The sequence below is a fragment of the Heptranchias perlo genome, chromosome 21 (genome assembly GCF_035084215.1).
Source record: "Heptranchias perlo isolate sHepPer1 chromosome 21, sHepPer1.hap1, whole genome shotgun sequence".
Classification (NCBI taxonomy): domain Eukaryota; kingdom Metazoa; phylum Chordata; class Chondrichthyes; order Hexanchiformes; family Hexanchidae; genus Heptranchias; species Heptranchias perlo.
The window spans coordinates 16,033,684-16,052,118 of record NC_090345.1 but is presented as its reverse complement, the minus strand read 5'-3'; the positions used below and the strand labels follow the sequence as shown (position 1 = coordinate 16,052,118).

Sequence of the window (18,435 nt, the reverse complement as noted above, 5' to 3'; positions counted from 1 at the left end):
TAGGCTTGTTTAGAGAACCTTTGCACCACTTCTACAAAATATTGTAACGACTGCAGGATGACCTTTGTACCACTTCTGCAAATATTGTAACTGCTTTTGCACAGTTGCACAGTTTAGAGGAACCACCTCCTTTGTTTGGCTCTTCACCTGCAAGACAGTACATGCAAAACTGCACATTTCACAAGGCAGCAATAGTGTATAAAAGATTAGCCCATAGCCACTGGACTCACAGTCAGAATAACCAAAGACCAGTTGCATCCAGGGATGTAAATGCTGGCTGGAGCCTAACCCTGTGTAGTCCTAAGACTTAGAAGGCCATCTTCCGCATTGGCTGACCAGTCCTAAAATACTTCTAGTCTGGGGTTGTTAGTTATTGCTTGATGATGTGTGTATCATTTGCTGTTTGAGAACAATAAAGGCTCAGTTCTTTACCAATATGGTGTCAGGTCAAATTAATTATAGAAACCACTACACTTATGGTATAGGGAATTCTTACAATGGGTGTTCTAATTTTTCTTTATAATTTATTTTTACAGAGTGGGGGTTGAGTTCTATTTGGTCAAATCGATACATATTTATATTCATAAAGAATTCTATGTCCTTACTCACGCCAATATCGTATCCTACCACTTGCTTCTGAGAGAGGCAGGTTGTGGAGAGTTGATGCAAACAGAGCGCCCTGTTTCCTGTTGTCTTAGCAACGGTCGGAGTTGAAACGAATTCGATTGAAAATTGTATTTATTTTCGGATCTGAAGTCAATTTACTCCTCACAGTGATATCTGTAAACTTAACATGGTGAGGCGAAGAGACACTTGATAAAGTGACAGTGTGGGATTTGTTCAACATAGTTATATGTGAGGTCGGAGGTCAGGGGAACACAGCCAGTACTTAAACTGTTAAGTTTGTTCGTTAATAATTCCTACAGGTGGCTTCACATCATAAATTATGGGATGTTAAATTTAACATGTAAACAGCGTTTATTCATTCTATGTCAAATACATAATTTGTCCCAAAGCCCACTACCCATTTATTTGCTTTCCTACAGGATCAATGGGTTGGTTCTATTTGGAGGAAGTAACACGTTCATTAAATAGAATCAAATGTGAATTTTGATTTTCTAAAGTGGAAAATATGGGAAATGAAGTCTGAACGGCTGCAGGATTGGCCCGCCATCTGTTAATGATCACAGCATTCAGCGCCTTATCAAGCGACTCGCTCCTACGTCAACACCAGAAGAAAGGCGGTGAATGTTAAGAATCACAACGTCACTTGAAGGGAGAAGTAAGTTCGACCTGCCCACCGGCTGCATGGCTCTCTTTCACAGTTGGAGCTATCGGAGACAGCAGTGACTTTTAAAACCCCCAGCCCCGTGCATTTTAAATCAAGGTGAGTGATATTTGTACAAGATCAGGTTTTAACACTGGCCACCTCTTTCCCTTCTCTGTGCAGTAAGATAAGTAACCGTCCAGTACCGTGAGATGTTATTTTATGTTATTGCAATACAACAAAAACAACTTTTATCAAAAATATCATTTTCGTTTTAAAGGATATGAATATTATTTAACAATGTAGAGGGGGCCAGTTTGGATTTGTCTCGTCATTCATAATCATCAGTGTCTAGATTTTATTATTGTGATTTATGTCGTTCTTTATCCCCCCAGAAGTTAGTCTGAGCACCGCGAGTGATGGGTGGACTCGAGAGCCTGAGAGAGTTTAGTTTTTTGCGCTGGTTGAGGGAAGGTCGGCAGTCCCGCAAACTGATTCTGTTCATAGTGTTTATAGCACTGCTGCTGGACAACATGCTGCTGACTGTGGTGGGTAAGTGAAAGGAACTGCGGGGTCATGTTGCCAAAGGGAGGTGGGGGGAGTGGAATCACCATCTCTCCGGAATACAGGAGCATCCTGGGCTCCTCGGGGACCGGATCAAGTAAAGGCTCATTCTACAATTTACACTATTTTAGAAGGGGGGGGGGTGGATCCGCGTCCATCGAGGCCAAGAATAACATTGAAACTCGGCGTTCCATAGGAGCCGTGGAAAGTATATTCCACATAGATTTTTTGGGGGAGGGATGTTGAAATGACTTTTTCACTTGTTTAATGATGAAACTAACAGGTGGTCTTTACAAAATGGCAAATGATGGATCTCACCTAATTTAGACAAAATGTGAATTTTATATTTAGACTATCACAGTATTTAGAATAAATAGCAGTATATTTCCTGTAAAAATGCATTGGATTGACGCTCTGAGGAACAAAGAGCATGGATTGCAATTCGTGCTTTATCTGGCCAGGATCAATCTGTGCAGCAACGCAGTTGCCCTCCAGTTGAGGTCAGTGCACACTGTTTTGCTGAACACAACTCTGTAACTTTTATTCCCCCCCCCAAAAAAAAATAAACACCCTGCGCGTCTGTGTTCGTTTATCTCTAATTCAATGGCTGTGTAGCATATTCCGCTATAATAGAGCGGGATGTTATTGTATCGGATATCTCGGATTATCTGTGTTCAACTAACCGTGTTATTGCTGGGACCACCCTACCATTATTCGCGACTTTACACGACAAACCCTGTTTATTGGGAGTGACTGTATGGCCCTTGAAGGACACAGAGATAGTTGAGATCATATTTCTCAGCGAACAATCAGTTGGTCGATAATCTTTACTATAAACTTGTTTTCGGATTATAGAAACTGTAGAAACTGTAATCTTGTTTTCGGATTACAGACACTAAGGACTGTGACTTGTTTTCAGAGTATTGACACTGTTGGGATTGTAACTTGTTTTCGGATGATGGAAATTGTAGCCTTGCTCTAATATTATTGAAGAAATATACTAATTCGAATAACTGCACGGACTAACGCGTTTCCATTTTTAACGCTATAAAGATTGCGCTCAGCGTTCAAATATTTCACTCTTGCTTTATCTCAAAAACTAACGTTAACAGAGAGAAACTGGAAGAAATGGAAGACCTCAATTAGTTTGCGGATAGAATTGAAAGGCCCGAAGTCAGCAGAATTCACCACAGGATTGGGCTGAAGTTTGCTGTTTGCGCGTTTCATTCTGCTTGTTTTAGCGTCATCTATTCCTCAACAATACTTCTTGTGCCGCCGGAATGAACTTTTGTGTCTCAGTGAACCCATACTCGGACTGGAACGTCAATCTATTGAAAAGGTTCCAATGCATTGAGTCCACAGTAATGGGGCTAGTGGGCTAATAATTGTATCAGTTTTGAATAGGAAATGATCAGCAGATAAACTATTCATTACAACGACGAGACACGCAAAGAGCAGACATATTACAATGTGAAATAAAAGGAATACAATAATTATTTACGGTGTGTGCAATTTGTTTAGAAGTATTATAGGACTAAATAATCTTCCGCTGCATGCTCCAACATGAAGGGAGTAAAGCGGATAGTAATGGAGCTCGATGAAGACAGCCCCGAGTTTATCACACCGTCTAGTGTACAGCATCAGATGTACACTTGGCAACAATGGACCGATGGTGAGGATGCTGCAGCGTGGGATCGATTCTGTCCTAGTGCCATCATTGGCTAGTCTGGCTCATGTTATACAGATCATTGACTCCAAACAAAACACAATCAATCCGAAACAAATATGGTCATTTTATCACTAAACTCAACTAGAACTCCTGCTCCTTTCAAAATACCCATGGACTTATTGGAAGCAGGTCACTGGAAGACGACCACTGACGTTATTTTGAAACAGTTCATGGCCATGTATAACGCAGAACTAATCACTAAATATCACGGATTTAATTGTGCAGCATAATCAAATTACGACGATATATGAAATGAACGCCTTCTCCACTCTAAAATGAAGTTTTACAAGTTGCAAAGATATTCACAAGTAGAAATGTCGGAGTCGTCCAATTCAGTATAGAATGTATGACAGCATATATTACAGTCACATTTTAACTAACATATCTTCAGTTGACAGGCAGAGGAATCAAATCCACCCCAATATATACACCCGAGAAAATTACAACACAGAAGATGAAAACAAAAACTAATTATAGTAGCATAGCGGAGTCGAGAAAAAAAGACATCTAGAGCAACGATTCAAGCACAGAGATGGATTGGACCATTTGTCAGACACTTCAACTAATCACAATGATCTAGACACAATTCTAAATGTATAATTCTTCTTTTATTGTGCAGTATGTCGTATAATGTCAGCATTCACCATAAAAGATCAGAGTTTGTATCCGTTGTCGAGGTTCCCTACAACTATTAGCGATTATAGGGGTTAAGCTACAACTGTTGCATTTAGCAGCTGTAGAATGGGGAAATGGTGTCTTTTTTTCATTCATGGGATGTCGCATTGCTGGCAATGCCAGCATTTATTACCCATCTCTAATTGCCCTTGAGAAGGTGGTGGTGAGCCACCTTCTTGAGCCGCCTTCTTGAACTGCTGCAGTCCGTGTGGTGAAGTTTCTCCCACAGTGCTGATACGTAGGGAGTTCCAGAATTTTGACCCAGAGACGATGAAGGAATGGCGATATATTTCCAAGTCGGGAAGGTGTGTGACTTGGAGGGGAATGTGCAGGTGGTGGTGTTCCCATGTGCCTGCTGCCCAGGGCCTTCTAGGTGGTAGAGGTCGTGGATTTGGGAGGTGCTGTTGAAGAAGCCTTGGCGAGTTGCTGCAGTGTATCCTGTAGATGGTATACACTGCAGCCATGGTGCGCGGTGGTGGAGGGAGTGAATGTTTAAGGTGGTGGATGGGGTGCCAATCAAGCGGGCTGCTTTGTCCAGGACTGTGTCGAGCTTTTTGAGTGTTGTTGGAACTACACCCATCCAGGCAAGTGGAGAGTATTCCATCACGCTCCTGACTTGTGCCTTGTAGATGGTGGAAAGGCTTTGGGGAGTCAGGAGGTGAGTCACTCGCCGCAGAATACCCAGCCTCTGACCTGCTCTTGTACCCACAGTATTTATGTGGCTGGTCCAGTATAGTTTTTGGTCGATGGTGACCCCCAGGATGTTGGTGGTGGGGGATTTGGCGATGGTAATGCCGTTGAATGTCAAGGGAAGGTGGTTAGACTCTCTCTTGTTGGAGATGGTCATTGCCTGGCACTTGTGTGGCGCGAATATTACTTGCCACTTATCAGCCCAAGTCTGGATGTTGTTCCGGTCTTACTGAATGGGAGTACGGACTGCTTCATTATCTGAGGGGTTGCGAGTGGAACTGAACACTGTGCAATCATCAGCAAACATCTCCACTTCTGACCTTATGATGGAGTGAAGGTCATTGATGATGCAGCTGAAGATGATTGGGCCATTGGAACACGGATTGCTAAGATCCAGGCTGCACGGATCTAATCACAATAAAATTTTACTATGTGTGTTGTGATTTTGTGTGTTTATAACACTGTCTAGCTTGATTTTAACCCCCCAGTGACAGATCAGTGGAATTGAAAGTGTAACTGCTTTTGTCTTGCAGTGCCTATCATTCCTAGTTACTTGTATGCTCTTCAACATCGATCACCAGCGGAAAACCCGACACAAAACCCCGAGATTGTTTCCTCGACCAGATTTCAGAAAATATTTTCCTATTATGACAACATGACAATGATAACTGGGACGGAGAGGGACCGAGGAGATAAAGAGAAGGTTTTCAATGCAACGCAGCCCACCGTGGCCAAGGCGACGGGAGCACCCGATTCCAATGGGAGCTGTTTCAAAAAGGACGCAGACCTGCTGAATGAGAATGTTCAAGTTGGCTTATTGTTTGCCTCAAAGGCAACCGTGCAGCTCGTAACAAACCCCTTCATAGGGCCGTTGACAAATAGGTGAGTCATTGGGTCCCCTGTCCCGCGAAAGAACTTGCATTAGCGTAATCTCCTGTAATAAGTGAATCCCCCTCTGAATAAACAAACCAAACTATCTCAATAGGTGAAAAGTAAACTACTACAGGTGCTAGAAATCTGAAACCAAAACGTAATATGCTGGAAACACTCAGCAGGTCAGACGAAGTTTGTGGAGAGGACAGACAAGTTAGCAACAACAACTTGCATTTATATAGCGCCTTTAACATAGTATGACGTCCCAAGGTGCTTCACAGGAGCAATTATCAAACAACATTTGACACAGGAGCCACTTGAAGAGATATTAGTTAACGTTTCAGGTATAGAGCCCATCAGAACTAGTGAAAGGTTAACTTGTCTGTTCTCTCCATGGATACTGACTGACCTGTTGAGCGTTTCCAGCATTTTCTGCTTTTGCTTAAACTATCTCAATCTATTCTATTTACTTCTCCGAATCTTTAACCTCATCCATCACACCATAGACAGCTTGTGTTGGCCATCATTTCTTCTGCATGGATACGAGGGGGTAATGTGACCTCTGACAAAGTCGTTACACATTTTTGGTGTACACAGTTGACAGTATATTACGGTTGGTAAGGAAGGTTCACTAATCAGTGTACTCTGTCTCCATTTCCTTGTCTTTATACCATTGTGTCTCATTCAATCGGCATACAATTCACCTTTCTTGGTAACATCCATCTGACATTGTAAGACAGTCAAATGATAGAGGTCGTGGATTAGAGAGACTGCTATGAAATCAGCTAACAGCTTCTACTTTACAAGGGGGATCGTTTCGATAAAGGAGTTTTCAAAACAAGGCAGATTACATCCCATATAATCAGCTAATAAGAAGAAAAAGGGTGGTCAAGAGGAATGTGGGCCCTTCAAAAACAAATGACAGTAATATTGCAAATAAAATAAGGAAATAGCAGACTTGTTGAATAATGACTTTGTCAGTCTTCACAGTAAAAGAAGAGGATAATATACCTGACATTCCAGGGAAACTAATAATGAATCAAGGACTGGAATTCACTAAAGTTAACATAAGCAAGAAAACAGTATTCGAAAAAATAATGGCACTAAAGACCGACAAATTCCCAGGACCTGATGGTTTCCACCCCAGGGTTTTAAAGGAAGTAGGCGAGGAAATTGCAGATGCTTTAGCCATAATCTTCCAAAGCTCTCTCAATTCAGGAATTGTCCCTTTAGATTGGAAAATTGCAAATATCACTCCATTACTTAAGAAAGGCGAGAGAAACCAGGAAATTATCGATCAGTTAGTCTAACCATCTGTTGTGGGGAAGTTATTGGAATCTATAATTAAACACAGAGTTACTGAGCACTTAGAGAAATTTGAACTGATTAGAGAGAGCCAACATGGATTTGTAAAGAGTAGGTTGTGTCAAACGAACACAATTGAATTTTTTGAGGAAGTAACTAAAGTATTAGATGGGGTAATGTATGGATGTAGTTTATATGGACTTCCAGAAGGCATTCAATAAGGTTCCATGTAAGAGGCTGTTAGTTAAAATTAAAGCTCATGGAATTGAAGGCAAATTATTGACCTGGTTAGGAGATTGGTTAGGCGGTAGAAGAGAGAGCAGAGGGAAAATGGGTATGTATTCGAATTAGAAGGAAGAGACTAATAGTGTCCCACAAGGATCTGTGCTGGGGCCTCAACTACTCACTATATTTTTAATGACTTAGATAATACAATAGAGAGAGCCATATATCCAAGTTTGCCAGTGACACAAAGATTGGTGTAGTAAATAGTGTAGACAAGAGCAAAATTACAAAGATAGTTTAAGAGAGTGGGCAAAACTGTGGCAGATGGATTTCAATACAGGTAAGTGTGAGGTCATCCATTTTGGAACAAAAAAGGATAGATTGGAATATTTTTTTGTTGATGAAAAGCTAGGAACAGTTGAGGCCCATAGAGATTTAGAGGTCCATGTACACAGATCATTAAAATGTAGTGGTCAGGTACAAAAAATAATCAAAAAAGGCTCATCGAATGTTAGCCTTTGTAACTAGAGGGCTAGAATGTAAAGGGGAGGAAGTATTGCTGCAGCTATAAAAAGCCCTGGTTAGGCTACAACTGGAGTACTGTGTATAGTTCTGTGCACTGCACCATAGAAAGGATATATTGGCCTTGGAAGGAGTGCAGCTCAGGTTCACCAGAATTTTACCAGGGCACTAAAGGTTAAATTATAAGGAGAGGTTACATAAACTAGGCTTGTAGTCCTTGGAATATATAAGGTTAAGGGGTGATTTGGTTGAGGTTTTTAGGATTTTGAAAGGAATTGATCAGGTAGATGGAGAGAAACATTTTCCGTTGGTGGGGGAGTCTAGTTCAAGGGGACATAACCTTAAAATCAGAGCCAGGTCATTCAGGAGAGAAGTTAGGAAACACTTTACGCAAAGAGTGGTAGAAATGTGGAATTCTCTCCCACAAAAAGCAGTAGATGCTAGCTCAATTAATAATTTTAAATCTGAGATCAATAGATTTTTGCTAGTCAAGGATATTAAGGGATATGGAGACAAGGCAGGCGGATGGAGTTAGGATACAGATCAGCCATGATCGCACTGAATGGTGGAACAGGTTCAAGGGGCTGAATGGCCTCCTCCTGTTCCTATGTTCCTAATTAAAAACTAAGCAGATGGATACATTTGAAACCAGTGGGGTAGATTTTTGTCTTTTAAATGAATGGATGGAGTGATCCTCCTAGCCAGATTTTCTTTTCTGCGCTGTCCAGGTGATACTTAATGTCCATGTGGTAATGGTGGAAATCTACCCCAGCAAGCCTTAGCTTCTACACAGGTAGCACTTTAGCCCTCATTACAGAATAAATATATGTCCAAAATGTAAAACTACAGTGCATCACTTAACATCAATCTGTATGATTTTTAATTAAAGGGGATTTATCCTTGTTTGTGTGTGCACACATGAGCAAGAATGTGTGTGAGAATGTGTATATTAGTATGTATGAAAATGACAGCTAAAAGAACATGTATGCTTGTATATATGAGTGTCAATGAATGGCATTGAATCAATACTTATGTGTGTATGACAGAGAATGTGTACATAGTATGTGTATGCATTACTGTTAATGTCTGTGCTACTGTAGGGAGATAGCAGAACAGAGATTGTTTGTTTTTGAGAGAGTGAATAAACGTTTGAGAGACCAGGAGAAAATATGTATATGTTTAATAGCAGGAAAGAATGTTTGTAAATGGATGGATGATAGGAGGGTATATGTGTATGTACGATAGAAGATAATGCATAATATTAGGCAGGAATATGTGTATAATAGCAGGAGAGTATGTATATATGATAGGAGAGAATATATGATAGCAGAAGAGACTGTGTGTACCTGTAAGTGAGTAGGCTTGTGTGATAGTAATAGAGAATATATGTTTGTGAGATGACTATAGAGAATGCATGCATATATGATAGTACGACAGAATATGTACGTGTGTACGATTGTCGGAGAAAATGTTTGTATGACAGTAGGAGAGATTTTGTGTTTGTGTGTGTGCGCATGTATGAGTGAGTAGACATGTATGATATCAGGAGAGAATGTGTGTCTGAATGTATGAGTGAGTAGACATGCATGATAGCAGGGGAGAATGTGAGTGTGCATGTATGAGTAAGCAAACATGTATGATAGGGAATGTGTGAGTGTGCATGTATGAGTGAGTAGACATGTATGATAGGAGAGAATGTGCGAGTGTGCATGTGTGAGTAAGTAGACATATACGATAGCATGAGAGATTGTGTTTGCTTGTATATATGAGTGTGTATACAGGTGTGCATGCCTATACAGGTGACTGGCTGCACAACAGACCATGGGCAGCATGACATTATTTCCAGCATGAGTTAGGAAAACATTGCTAAGTCATACTTCAACAACAAAATGAATTTTATTATGATCTTAAATTACTATATTTGCCTGTTTTTTCCCACTAACATATCCATTCTCCCTGGTCAAAATACCAGCTTATACAGTTTACCATGCAAATAATAATGCTCAGCTGTTCAAAAACAAAATCAAGCAAAATTGGTGCAGCCAACCGAATTGTTCTTTGTATGTGACTAGTATTTTATCTTGAGCTGTCTAGTTATAAAGGGCCATCTTCTAGTTTTTGTAAATTATTCTATACATTGGATAAGTATTTATCTACTTCTTAAATTGGATGCTTTATTTTGCTTGCAGGATAGGATATCAAATCCCAATGTTTGCAGGGTTTATCATCATGTTTATCTCAACAATTAGTAAGTATTTAGAGTTTATTTTTTGCTAAGCTAAAACACTTTTAAGAACAAGATTGGAATCTTATTGTGTTTACAGTTTGTGGGCATGGAGTCCTTTTAACATAATCTCAGATACAGTCATGTCCCTAATAAAATAAACATTCTATTTGTTTGCACTTTACTTTTGAAAATGATATTCAATTTCATTGATAATAAAGATCAAACTCTTCTCTAGCCTTTGCTTTTGGCAAAGCTGAGTTGACCTTAAAGGAGTCTGTGAGTAATTTGCTGTGTAATTTGCTGTGTAAACTATAACTCTGTAACTCTTGAGTTAATTGTGCTTAGATAACATTCATACATCTTTTTATCTCTACAGTGTTTGCTTTCTCTAAGAGTTACCTATTACTATTCTTAGCCAGATCTCTGCAGGGTATAGGCTCATCCTGCTCCTCTGTGGCAGGTAAGGGGCAATTGCAAAAGCACTAGTAAAATAACACAGTAACTAAACATCGCTATTAGGATAAGCAAACATCTAATGATCACACTATTTTGTCAGAAATGTTTTGCTTAACAGCTACTTGTAATTTAACATTGATCATGTTTATATATGTTTTAAATGATTATGTATATTTACAGAACATAATGCAATTGTTGTTACGTTTCCTGGTAGCTTTACAGTACAAATAATTTTTTGTTAAAATAAAGTGTACACTTAATATTTTCTAGTCTAACTGAAACTTTTCAGTTTTCTTCTGGAATTTGACTTCTCATTATTTTAGAATTGCGCAATATTTGGCCAACAGGAATTCAATGTGATATATTCTGTATTTACATAACCAATAGGGACGGACTTTTTAATTAATTGAGAAGTCATGATGAATTCCAGGTCTGTTAGTACTTTAGTGTTTAGCATCATGCAACATTTACACTGATTGACAAGTGTCTCTTTTCTCATACAGGAATGGGGATGTTGGCCAGTGTTTACACTAATGATGAAGAAAGGGGTAATGCTATGGGTATTGCATTAGGAGGCCTCGCAATGGGGGTTCTGGGTCAGTATCCTTCTAACTACATAGTGTTTGCCTCCGCTTAGAGGTATACTATTCATAGGCAATTGCACCTTACTAAGCATAATGTAGGTCAGTGGGCCATAGTTTTCTGAATTTCTTTCCTACAAAACAATGACAACTTGCAGAAGTTTCTAAATGTATGCAGAAGCCAACTGCTATTCTAAAAAAAACATAAGATGGTAGTGGCCTTTTTAGTTGTGTAACTATTATCCTTGATATTAATTGGTTAATGAAAAGTGGACAGTGAATATTAGGATTGAATGCCAGACCTGATTCAGAAACTTGAATTGGACCATTTGGGATTTTTTTGAGTACCCATATTCTGTCCAATTCAAACCATCAAGCTCAGATTAGAAGGTAATGGATGTTATTTGGCTCAGTTAGCTGATCCAATCATAAAAAAGTTCAGCTGTGCCCCCACATTTTATCAGTTGGCCTCTCTGTACATTTAGAAGTTTCTAGAACTTGTCATTATATTGTAGGAAAGAAATTCAGAGAACAATGGTCCAAAGGCTTCCATTATGCTGCATCAGGTGTAGTTAAGAAAATCTAAGATTTCATCTCCAATCAGAACCCTTCTAAGTGTTGATAACTCTTTACATTAAGTTCTATTTGAGATTTCTCTTACACTGTCCTTCTGATGTCTTGGTTTACCTTGAAATACTGCTTCAGATTTACCTTACCTGTACTGTTTAATACCTGTATACTTCTATGAGGTTTCTTAATTGACTTCTTTCAAGACCAAGGAATCTCTAATAAAACGGGGATTGTTAAACCTCATAAGGAATATTAATCAAAAGGCACCAAATGAATCCTTAACCTCTTCACCTTAACTCATCATCAAGAAAGGAAATGCTGGACGTTAAATTTGGCTTGCATGAACTGCTTTACATCAACCAGTCCAAATTATATTAATATTTACAAAAACAACAACAACTTGTATTTATAATGCACCCTTAACATAGGAAAACATCCTAAGGCACCACAGGAGCATAATCAGACAAAAATTGGCAGAGACAAAGAAGGAGATATTAGGATGGGTGACTAAAAAGCTTGGTTCAAAAGATAGGTTTTAAGGAGAGTCTTAAAGGAGGAAAGAATGGCAGCGCAGTTTAGGGAGGGAATTCCAGAGTTTAGGGCCTATACGGCTGAAGGCACGACCGCAAATGGTGGAAGAGAAATATATCTTTATACCTTGGTGTTCTACTAGGGAGCCTGCATTTGATCCCTAAAACATAATGGTATTGTGGTTCAGCAGTGAGCAAGTCTAGTCATTGGAATCTCGAAAGGGTTATGGATTGAAATCAACATTCTTCTGAAACCCAGTAGTGGTGAGGCAATGTATCCTTATTCACTGCCAACCTCTGGAGGTCTAGTAGCAATGGTTGGGAACAGGGGAAAGCAACTGTGTATCCTGGTTTTCTGGTAATGAGGGTGTCTAATTCCTAGAGGTCTAGTATTGGCTATTGGTTTTATCCACATTACTGAAAGATTAGTTTTGGTGGTGGAGGAAAAATATTTATATATCCCAGCAATCCAGCATTGAATGATTCAGTCCTTGGAGTTCTAGTGGGATGATCGTGTTCACATCTCTGGAAATGTACTTGTGGTGATGGCAGTGGTAGGAGAATGTGTCTATATACTTTGGTGATGCAGCAGTCAGTGTGTCCATTCTCTGTTGGTCTGGTAGGGGTTGTTTCCCTTTTCAATTCCCTGAAGATTGTATGTTGAGTTTCCCAAAGACTTGAATATTGCTCCCAATATGGAGAGGCTCTTCTAACTCATCTCCCACATTCCTGGAGAGAGGATATGAAAAAGCTTGTCATCTGATCTAATTTTGAAGAATAGAAAAACAGAATATTTTTTAAATGGTGAGAAACTATTAAATGTTAATGTTCAGAGAGATGTGACTGTTGAGTGTCCTTGTCTACGAAGTGCAGAAAGTTAACATGCAGGTACAGCAAGCAATTAGGAAGGCAAATGGTATGTTCGCCTTTATTGCAAGGGGGTTGGAGTACAAGAGTAAGGATTGCTGCAATTGTACAGGGCTTTGGTGAGACCACACCTGGAGTACTGTGTACAGTTTTGGTCTCCTTGCCTAAGGAAGGATTTAGTTGCCTCAAAGGCGGTGCAACAAAGGTTCACTAGATTGATTCCTGGGATGAGAGGGTTGTCCTGTGAGGAGAGATTGAGTAGAATAGGCCTGTACTGTCTGGAGTTTAGAAGAATGAGAGGTGATCTCATTGAAACAAAAGATTCTGAGAGGGCTTGACAGGGTAGATGCTGAGAGGCTGCTTCCCCTGGCTGCAGAGTCTAGAACTAGGATAATCTCAGGATAAGAGGTCGGCTATTTAGGACTGAGATGAGGAGAAATTTCTTCACTCAGAGGGTTGTGAATCTTTGGAATTCTCTACCCCAGAGGGCTGTGGATGCTCAGTCATTGAATATATTCAAGGCTGAAATCGATGGATTTTTGGACTCTAAGGGAATCAAGAGATATGGGGATCGGCGGGAAAGTGGAATTGAGGTCAAAGATCAGCCAAGATCTTATTGAATGGTGGATCAGGCTCGAGGGGCCGTATGGCCTACTCCTGCTCCTATTTCTTATGTTCTTATTTTGATAATCTAGGTGTCTGATTACTCGGAAATTCCAGGCACTAAATCAACCTACTGAGAAATCCCCTAGGTAGGGTTTCTGTTTGCCCAATATGAAATGCACATTCTGTCCCCATAGAGACATATTCCATTTATCCAAGTCCAGATATATTTGGAACAGATTAGCAAAAGCCAAGGCTTAGGGACTCCCAAATGTGGACAGAGGTACTGCTGGGGTTTAACCAGCTCAGACTGTTCAACTCACTAGCAAAGAGCACTATAAGTTTCCCACTACCTGTTCGGCTACAACCACCCCCTATCCATTTTAATCATTGACTTGCAGAGTTAACTGGAACTGTGCAGAAAGAATACCAGCCCCATTGATGGGTCTATCCCTCCAGTTCCCAGTGGTAAGCCATGCTAGCTGGTCAGTCATCAGTCATATCCTGGAATACTGCAGAATTGCCTGCCTCATTATCTGGTAGACCATCCTATCTCATCACTAACCTCCAACCTCTCCCTCCATTGCAACTTTTCTCGTCGCTCTCTATTTTTCAATACTACAAAAGTCAGTGGTTCTCTTTCCTGTGTTCCTTCTAAGTTCTAAATATGCCACTACTACTTAGGGCAATTAGAGAGGCTTACAGAATAGGATTGGCAGTGATCTGGTAGTTGGTTTTGTGTGTTCTCAGAACAGAGAACTGAATAAATAGAAAGGCAGAAACCATGCAACCATTGGTTCTAAAGAGTGAAAAACATCCAATTTCAAAAGAATCCTTATCTTTTATATAAAGAGTAACAGCTTCAGGCAGGAGAACAATTTTGGTCCATCTAGTCCACATATCCACAGTATCCCCTTGCTGCATTTCTAATAACCCTCAATCCCACTTGTTGACAAGAACCTGCCTAGTTCCTTCTTCAAACCCATTAAGGTTTTTTATTCCACCACTATTAAATAAAAGGATGACTGTATATCACTGGTGTTATACTTTACTGACCCCATTCACCCTGATGTTGCTTTTACTATGTGTAGTATCCCATTGTTATTAGGGGGATGTATTGGATGAACTAATTTTTAAAGATCGCATCAAATTCTCGTAATTGAAGAGATATTTGTTTAAATGTATACTGGAGCTGATTTCAGAGATTATAATGCATTTAGAGAAAGAGAATAATCTCACAACCACCAGATCAACAGACTGGGGGAACATTAACTATGTTATCGCAAATACATATGGAGAAGATTATAGGTTATGTTTAGTGCAAAATAATACTTCAAATGATTTTTAATTATAGCTTTCAATTGCATAAATACTTTATAAATTTTGCTTTGAATTCTGTTAGTAAATAAATCACAAGTGGGATAAAACTGAAGAGACACAATACAGCCTCTTTTAAAAAAAAAGTTTGGGTGGGAAATTCTGTGATCATCAAGGTAAGGGATATTCGAACTGGGAAATGAAACAATTTTGCATTTCAACAAAGTCAGGGGTAGCACAGTTAGATGTAAAATAAAACTCTGAGTGAGTCTGCCAAATTAGAACCAAATTTGGGAAATCAGCTACTGGGTCAAGAATACTTAAAACTCATTTTACAGAGAACACTTGTGCCGATAGAAGAGACTTGCTTGCCATCAGTTTGGGCTGAATTCAAACACAAAATGCCAGTGTGCCTCCCATTGTTCTATTCACTTTATTTCCTACCTCATCTCTTCTTTACTTTTTAAAATGGAGTACTTTATAAACCTCTCCACATTACTTTGAAATAAAAATTAATTCAAAAAACGGGGTTTGTAATAAATGCTATTTTAATTTTCATAGACTGGAAGCATATTCTCGATTGAGTTATCTGATCACAGGTGGGATATCAGTAAGGGTACTACAACTGGCCTCTGTGTCCCTGAGTTCGGGAGGGGGAAAATACAACCAGGGCTCTCTCTAATCACTATCCAGAAAAACATGGGTGAATGCTGGTAAGAACAGTTCCAGGCTCAGCTGTGATAGTACCTGCAGTAAAATGGTCTACCAACACTCAAGCCTAGGTTTTCCACCACCCCTTCCCCTTGATTAAGGTATATCTCCAGCAAGAGCAACTTTTGCCTACCTCCAACCATATTTGTGGCCTTTAGGACATTTAAGTATGGGAGTTGTGTCCCCAGCCTCCATCAGGGAGTTGTGCCAAACTGGTGGTAGAGACGCTCCACTAATCTTTGAATGCTAGATCCCAAGGCCCTAACATATGACCACTTCATCCAGAGTTCAGAGTTCAAATGCTGGGAAGCATGGCTGAGGATGTGTTTCCCTTATTTGCATGCTTTGTATATGTGGGAGGGCACATGTGCCCTGATGGGATCAATTCCTGATCAACAGTGGGGAGTTGGGGACACTGTGGAGCATGCCTTAAATAGCTTTCCGCCTTTGCCTGCTCCACGTCCACCGCAAGTACAGTGGGTGGGAAGTGAAAAGTCTAGACCTGAATGTCAATACTTGCACACAAATAATGGCCACTTGGGCAAGGTACCAGAGGGTGACGAGTGGCCATTGGACTCTACCCCAGAAAGGAGGGTGATCAGCGGTGTGCTGCTCCAAAAATTAAGCCCGTGGTTTTTAATTGCCGGGCCTCATTTAAATCCCACCGGGGCGGAAAGTCGGCAGGAAGCGGCGGAAAATTACATGGCCCAGAGGGTGCCCATTGACAGTGGGTAAGCGGTGGGATCAGCTGGCTGGGTTTTGCAATTAGGGAAGAGACAAGTTCTTGGCGGAGATACATTAGCTTTCCTTGCGGTGCTTCCTTGGTCCCACAAGGAAAGTAAAAAAAAGAAAATGTAAACTTACCTCTTTGGGCCCCTTCTGGCCCTGATCCTCTTCACTGCTGGGTTGGCCTGGTAGGAAACTCACTGCCACTTACTGCTCAGGCCGCCTAGTAAAAATTACAGTCAGGTCCCAATGATGACATCAGGACCCAATGTGCACATGTTAAAAAAGGACCCTGCCGGCTTTGGGCAGGTGTCCTTGCTGCCTGCTCAGGAGAACAGGTGAGAATTGGAACCCGTCAGCTCCCAGCAGCTTCAGGGCAGGTAAACAACTTGGACGATTTTAACTGCCCACCCGCCTGGCACCAAGCGGGTAGGTTTAAAATCATCCTAACATGTTCAGGAGAGGAGGAGGGGAAAGTTGCAAAGAAAGTTAGAAGGAAAAAGAATAAGTTCATAGTAGCTCACTTATGCTTGGGTTTCTATAAAATTATCATGATTAAAATAAAATGTACATTTATGAGATGCAATCTACTGTGGGTGTTAGTATTGACAAAAAATGGAAACAGCCAGCAGATGTTTAAGCTACTGCCTTCAGTATTACATGATGCTGTCTCATTTAGTCATCCTACCACCTCGTGAGCTTAATTGGCACTTGTTAAACAATGTTCTCTTTGTGCATTTGTCCCAAATACAGTTTGAAGTGGCAAGTAATCTTAATCAAGGTCATTAGTGCTATGGCTTGTTGGCTTTTCTGACTGGCTTATACTCATGACTTTTGCTGTATTTTTGGTATTTAACCAGTCTATATTTAAATTTATGCATATTGTATTAGAGTGATACAAGAATAAGTTTAAATTAGGGCAAGCTCACCTCAGTCAGGTTGAGTTTTTGAATATTGAAGCTGTTCCATTTTTCAAAATTGCACTATATTATTTTCTCTAAACTGATTTTTTTTACATTTCAAATACTTCCTCATATAAAGTGCAAAAATGAAATGCACGGAACCACAGAGGACATTCATTATTCGTCAAGAAATTATTATCTTTGAAGTATTTTGTTCTCATTATGGATGAGCAGAAGGATGTCAGTGCTGGGGAGTAGAACACTATTTCCAATTTTGTCAGTATCAAATCCTCGGAGGTCAGATGTAGCACTATATTCTGCTCCAACAATGTGTCCAAGCACCAACCTTAGAAGAACATTCCCTGATGCATTCTGAATTATTTTTTTCCCCGATTCCTTCCACCAGCAATCTTTATGACCCCTTTGAGTGTGATTACTAATTAGAGGCAATTTTCTTCTGCCCATCAGGAACTGGGTTGTGGTTGCCCAAATCAATTCAGATAGGGCCCTCCTGCCAACAGACACAGGAGTCTTTCATTGCAGCAGTCTGGGTTTAATTCAAATCCCAGACCTCAGGTGAAATGGCAGTGTGTTAGCCCACAGTACCACAAAGGGTCAGTTTTTTTTGTATTTTGTTTTGATAATAGAAACATTATACCAAAAAAGTAAAGCAATAATTATAGCATTTGTATCTCAACGTGTATCAAATATATCTGAACACAATAAATTAATTCATAACAGGAATTAAACACTAAGTACAGGGAGAAAAACAAATTCAAGGAATATTTAGATTGTCGACTAGGAATCAACAGGTCTGTCTCCCTGTGCAGAGTGAGTAGGATTTTATCTCAAAATCTATCCTAAGCTGTTCAGAGCAATAATCAGATCACTGCATATCTCTGAATAAAATGTAACATTTGAAGTTTAAATATCCTATTGATCTGCATGCTATTAATGATATAAAATTACATTATCACCTAGAATTTCAGTGTAGTCTATACTGCATATTAATGTAATTATCACCATTATGTTATAAGATAAAATATGTTTGATTTTAACAATAACTTCCTCACCAATATTTGATTGTCACTTTCT

The 18,435-nt window shown here is 39.8% G+C and overlaps 1 protein-coding gene across 3 annotated transcripts in view; it reads left to right on the top strand.

Moving 5' to 3' along the window:
* Positions 1 to 1,254: 1,254 nt before the first annotated feature.
* Positions 1,255 to 18,435, top strand: part of slc18a2 (solute carrier family 18 member 2) — a 44,420-nt gene continuing 27,239 nt past the window's right edge. The window contains exons 1-6 of one of the 3 annotated variants that reach the window (XM_068002141.1): positions 1,255 to 1,387; positions 1,666 to 1,819; positions 5,459 to 5,807; positions 10,040 to 10,098; positions 10,454 to 10,537; positions 11,037 to 11,129. In XM_068002141.1, the coding sequence (XP_067858242.1) occupies positions 1,687 to 1,819; positions 5,459 to 5,807; positions 10,040 to 10,098; positions 10,454 to 10,537; positions 11,037 to 11,129 (718 nt within the window). In that variant the 5' untranslated portion in view covers positions 1,255 to 1,387; positions 1,666 to 1,686. Of the gene's footprint in view, positions 1,388 to 1,662; positions 1,820 to 5,458; positions 5,808 to 10,039; positions 10,099 to 10,453; positions 10,538 to 11,036; positions 11,130 to 18,435 lie in introns of all 3 variants that reach the window. The other 2 variants (XM_068002140.1, XM_068002142.1) reach the window with 2 other exon arrangements.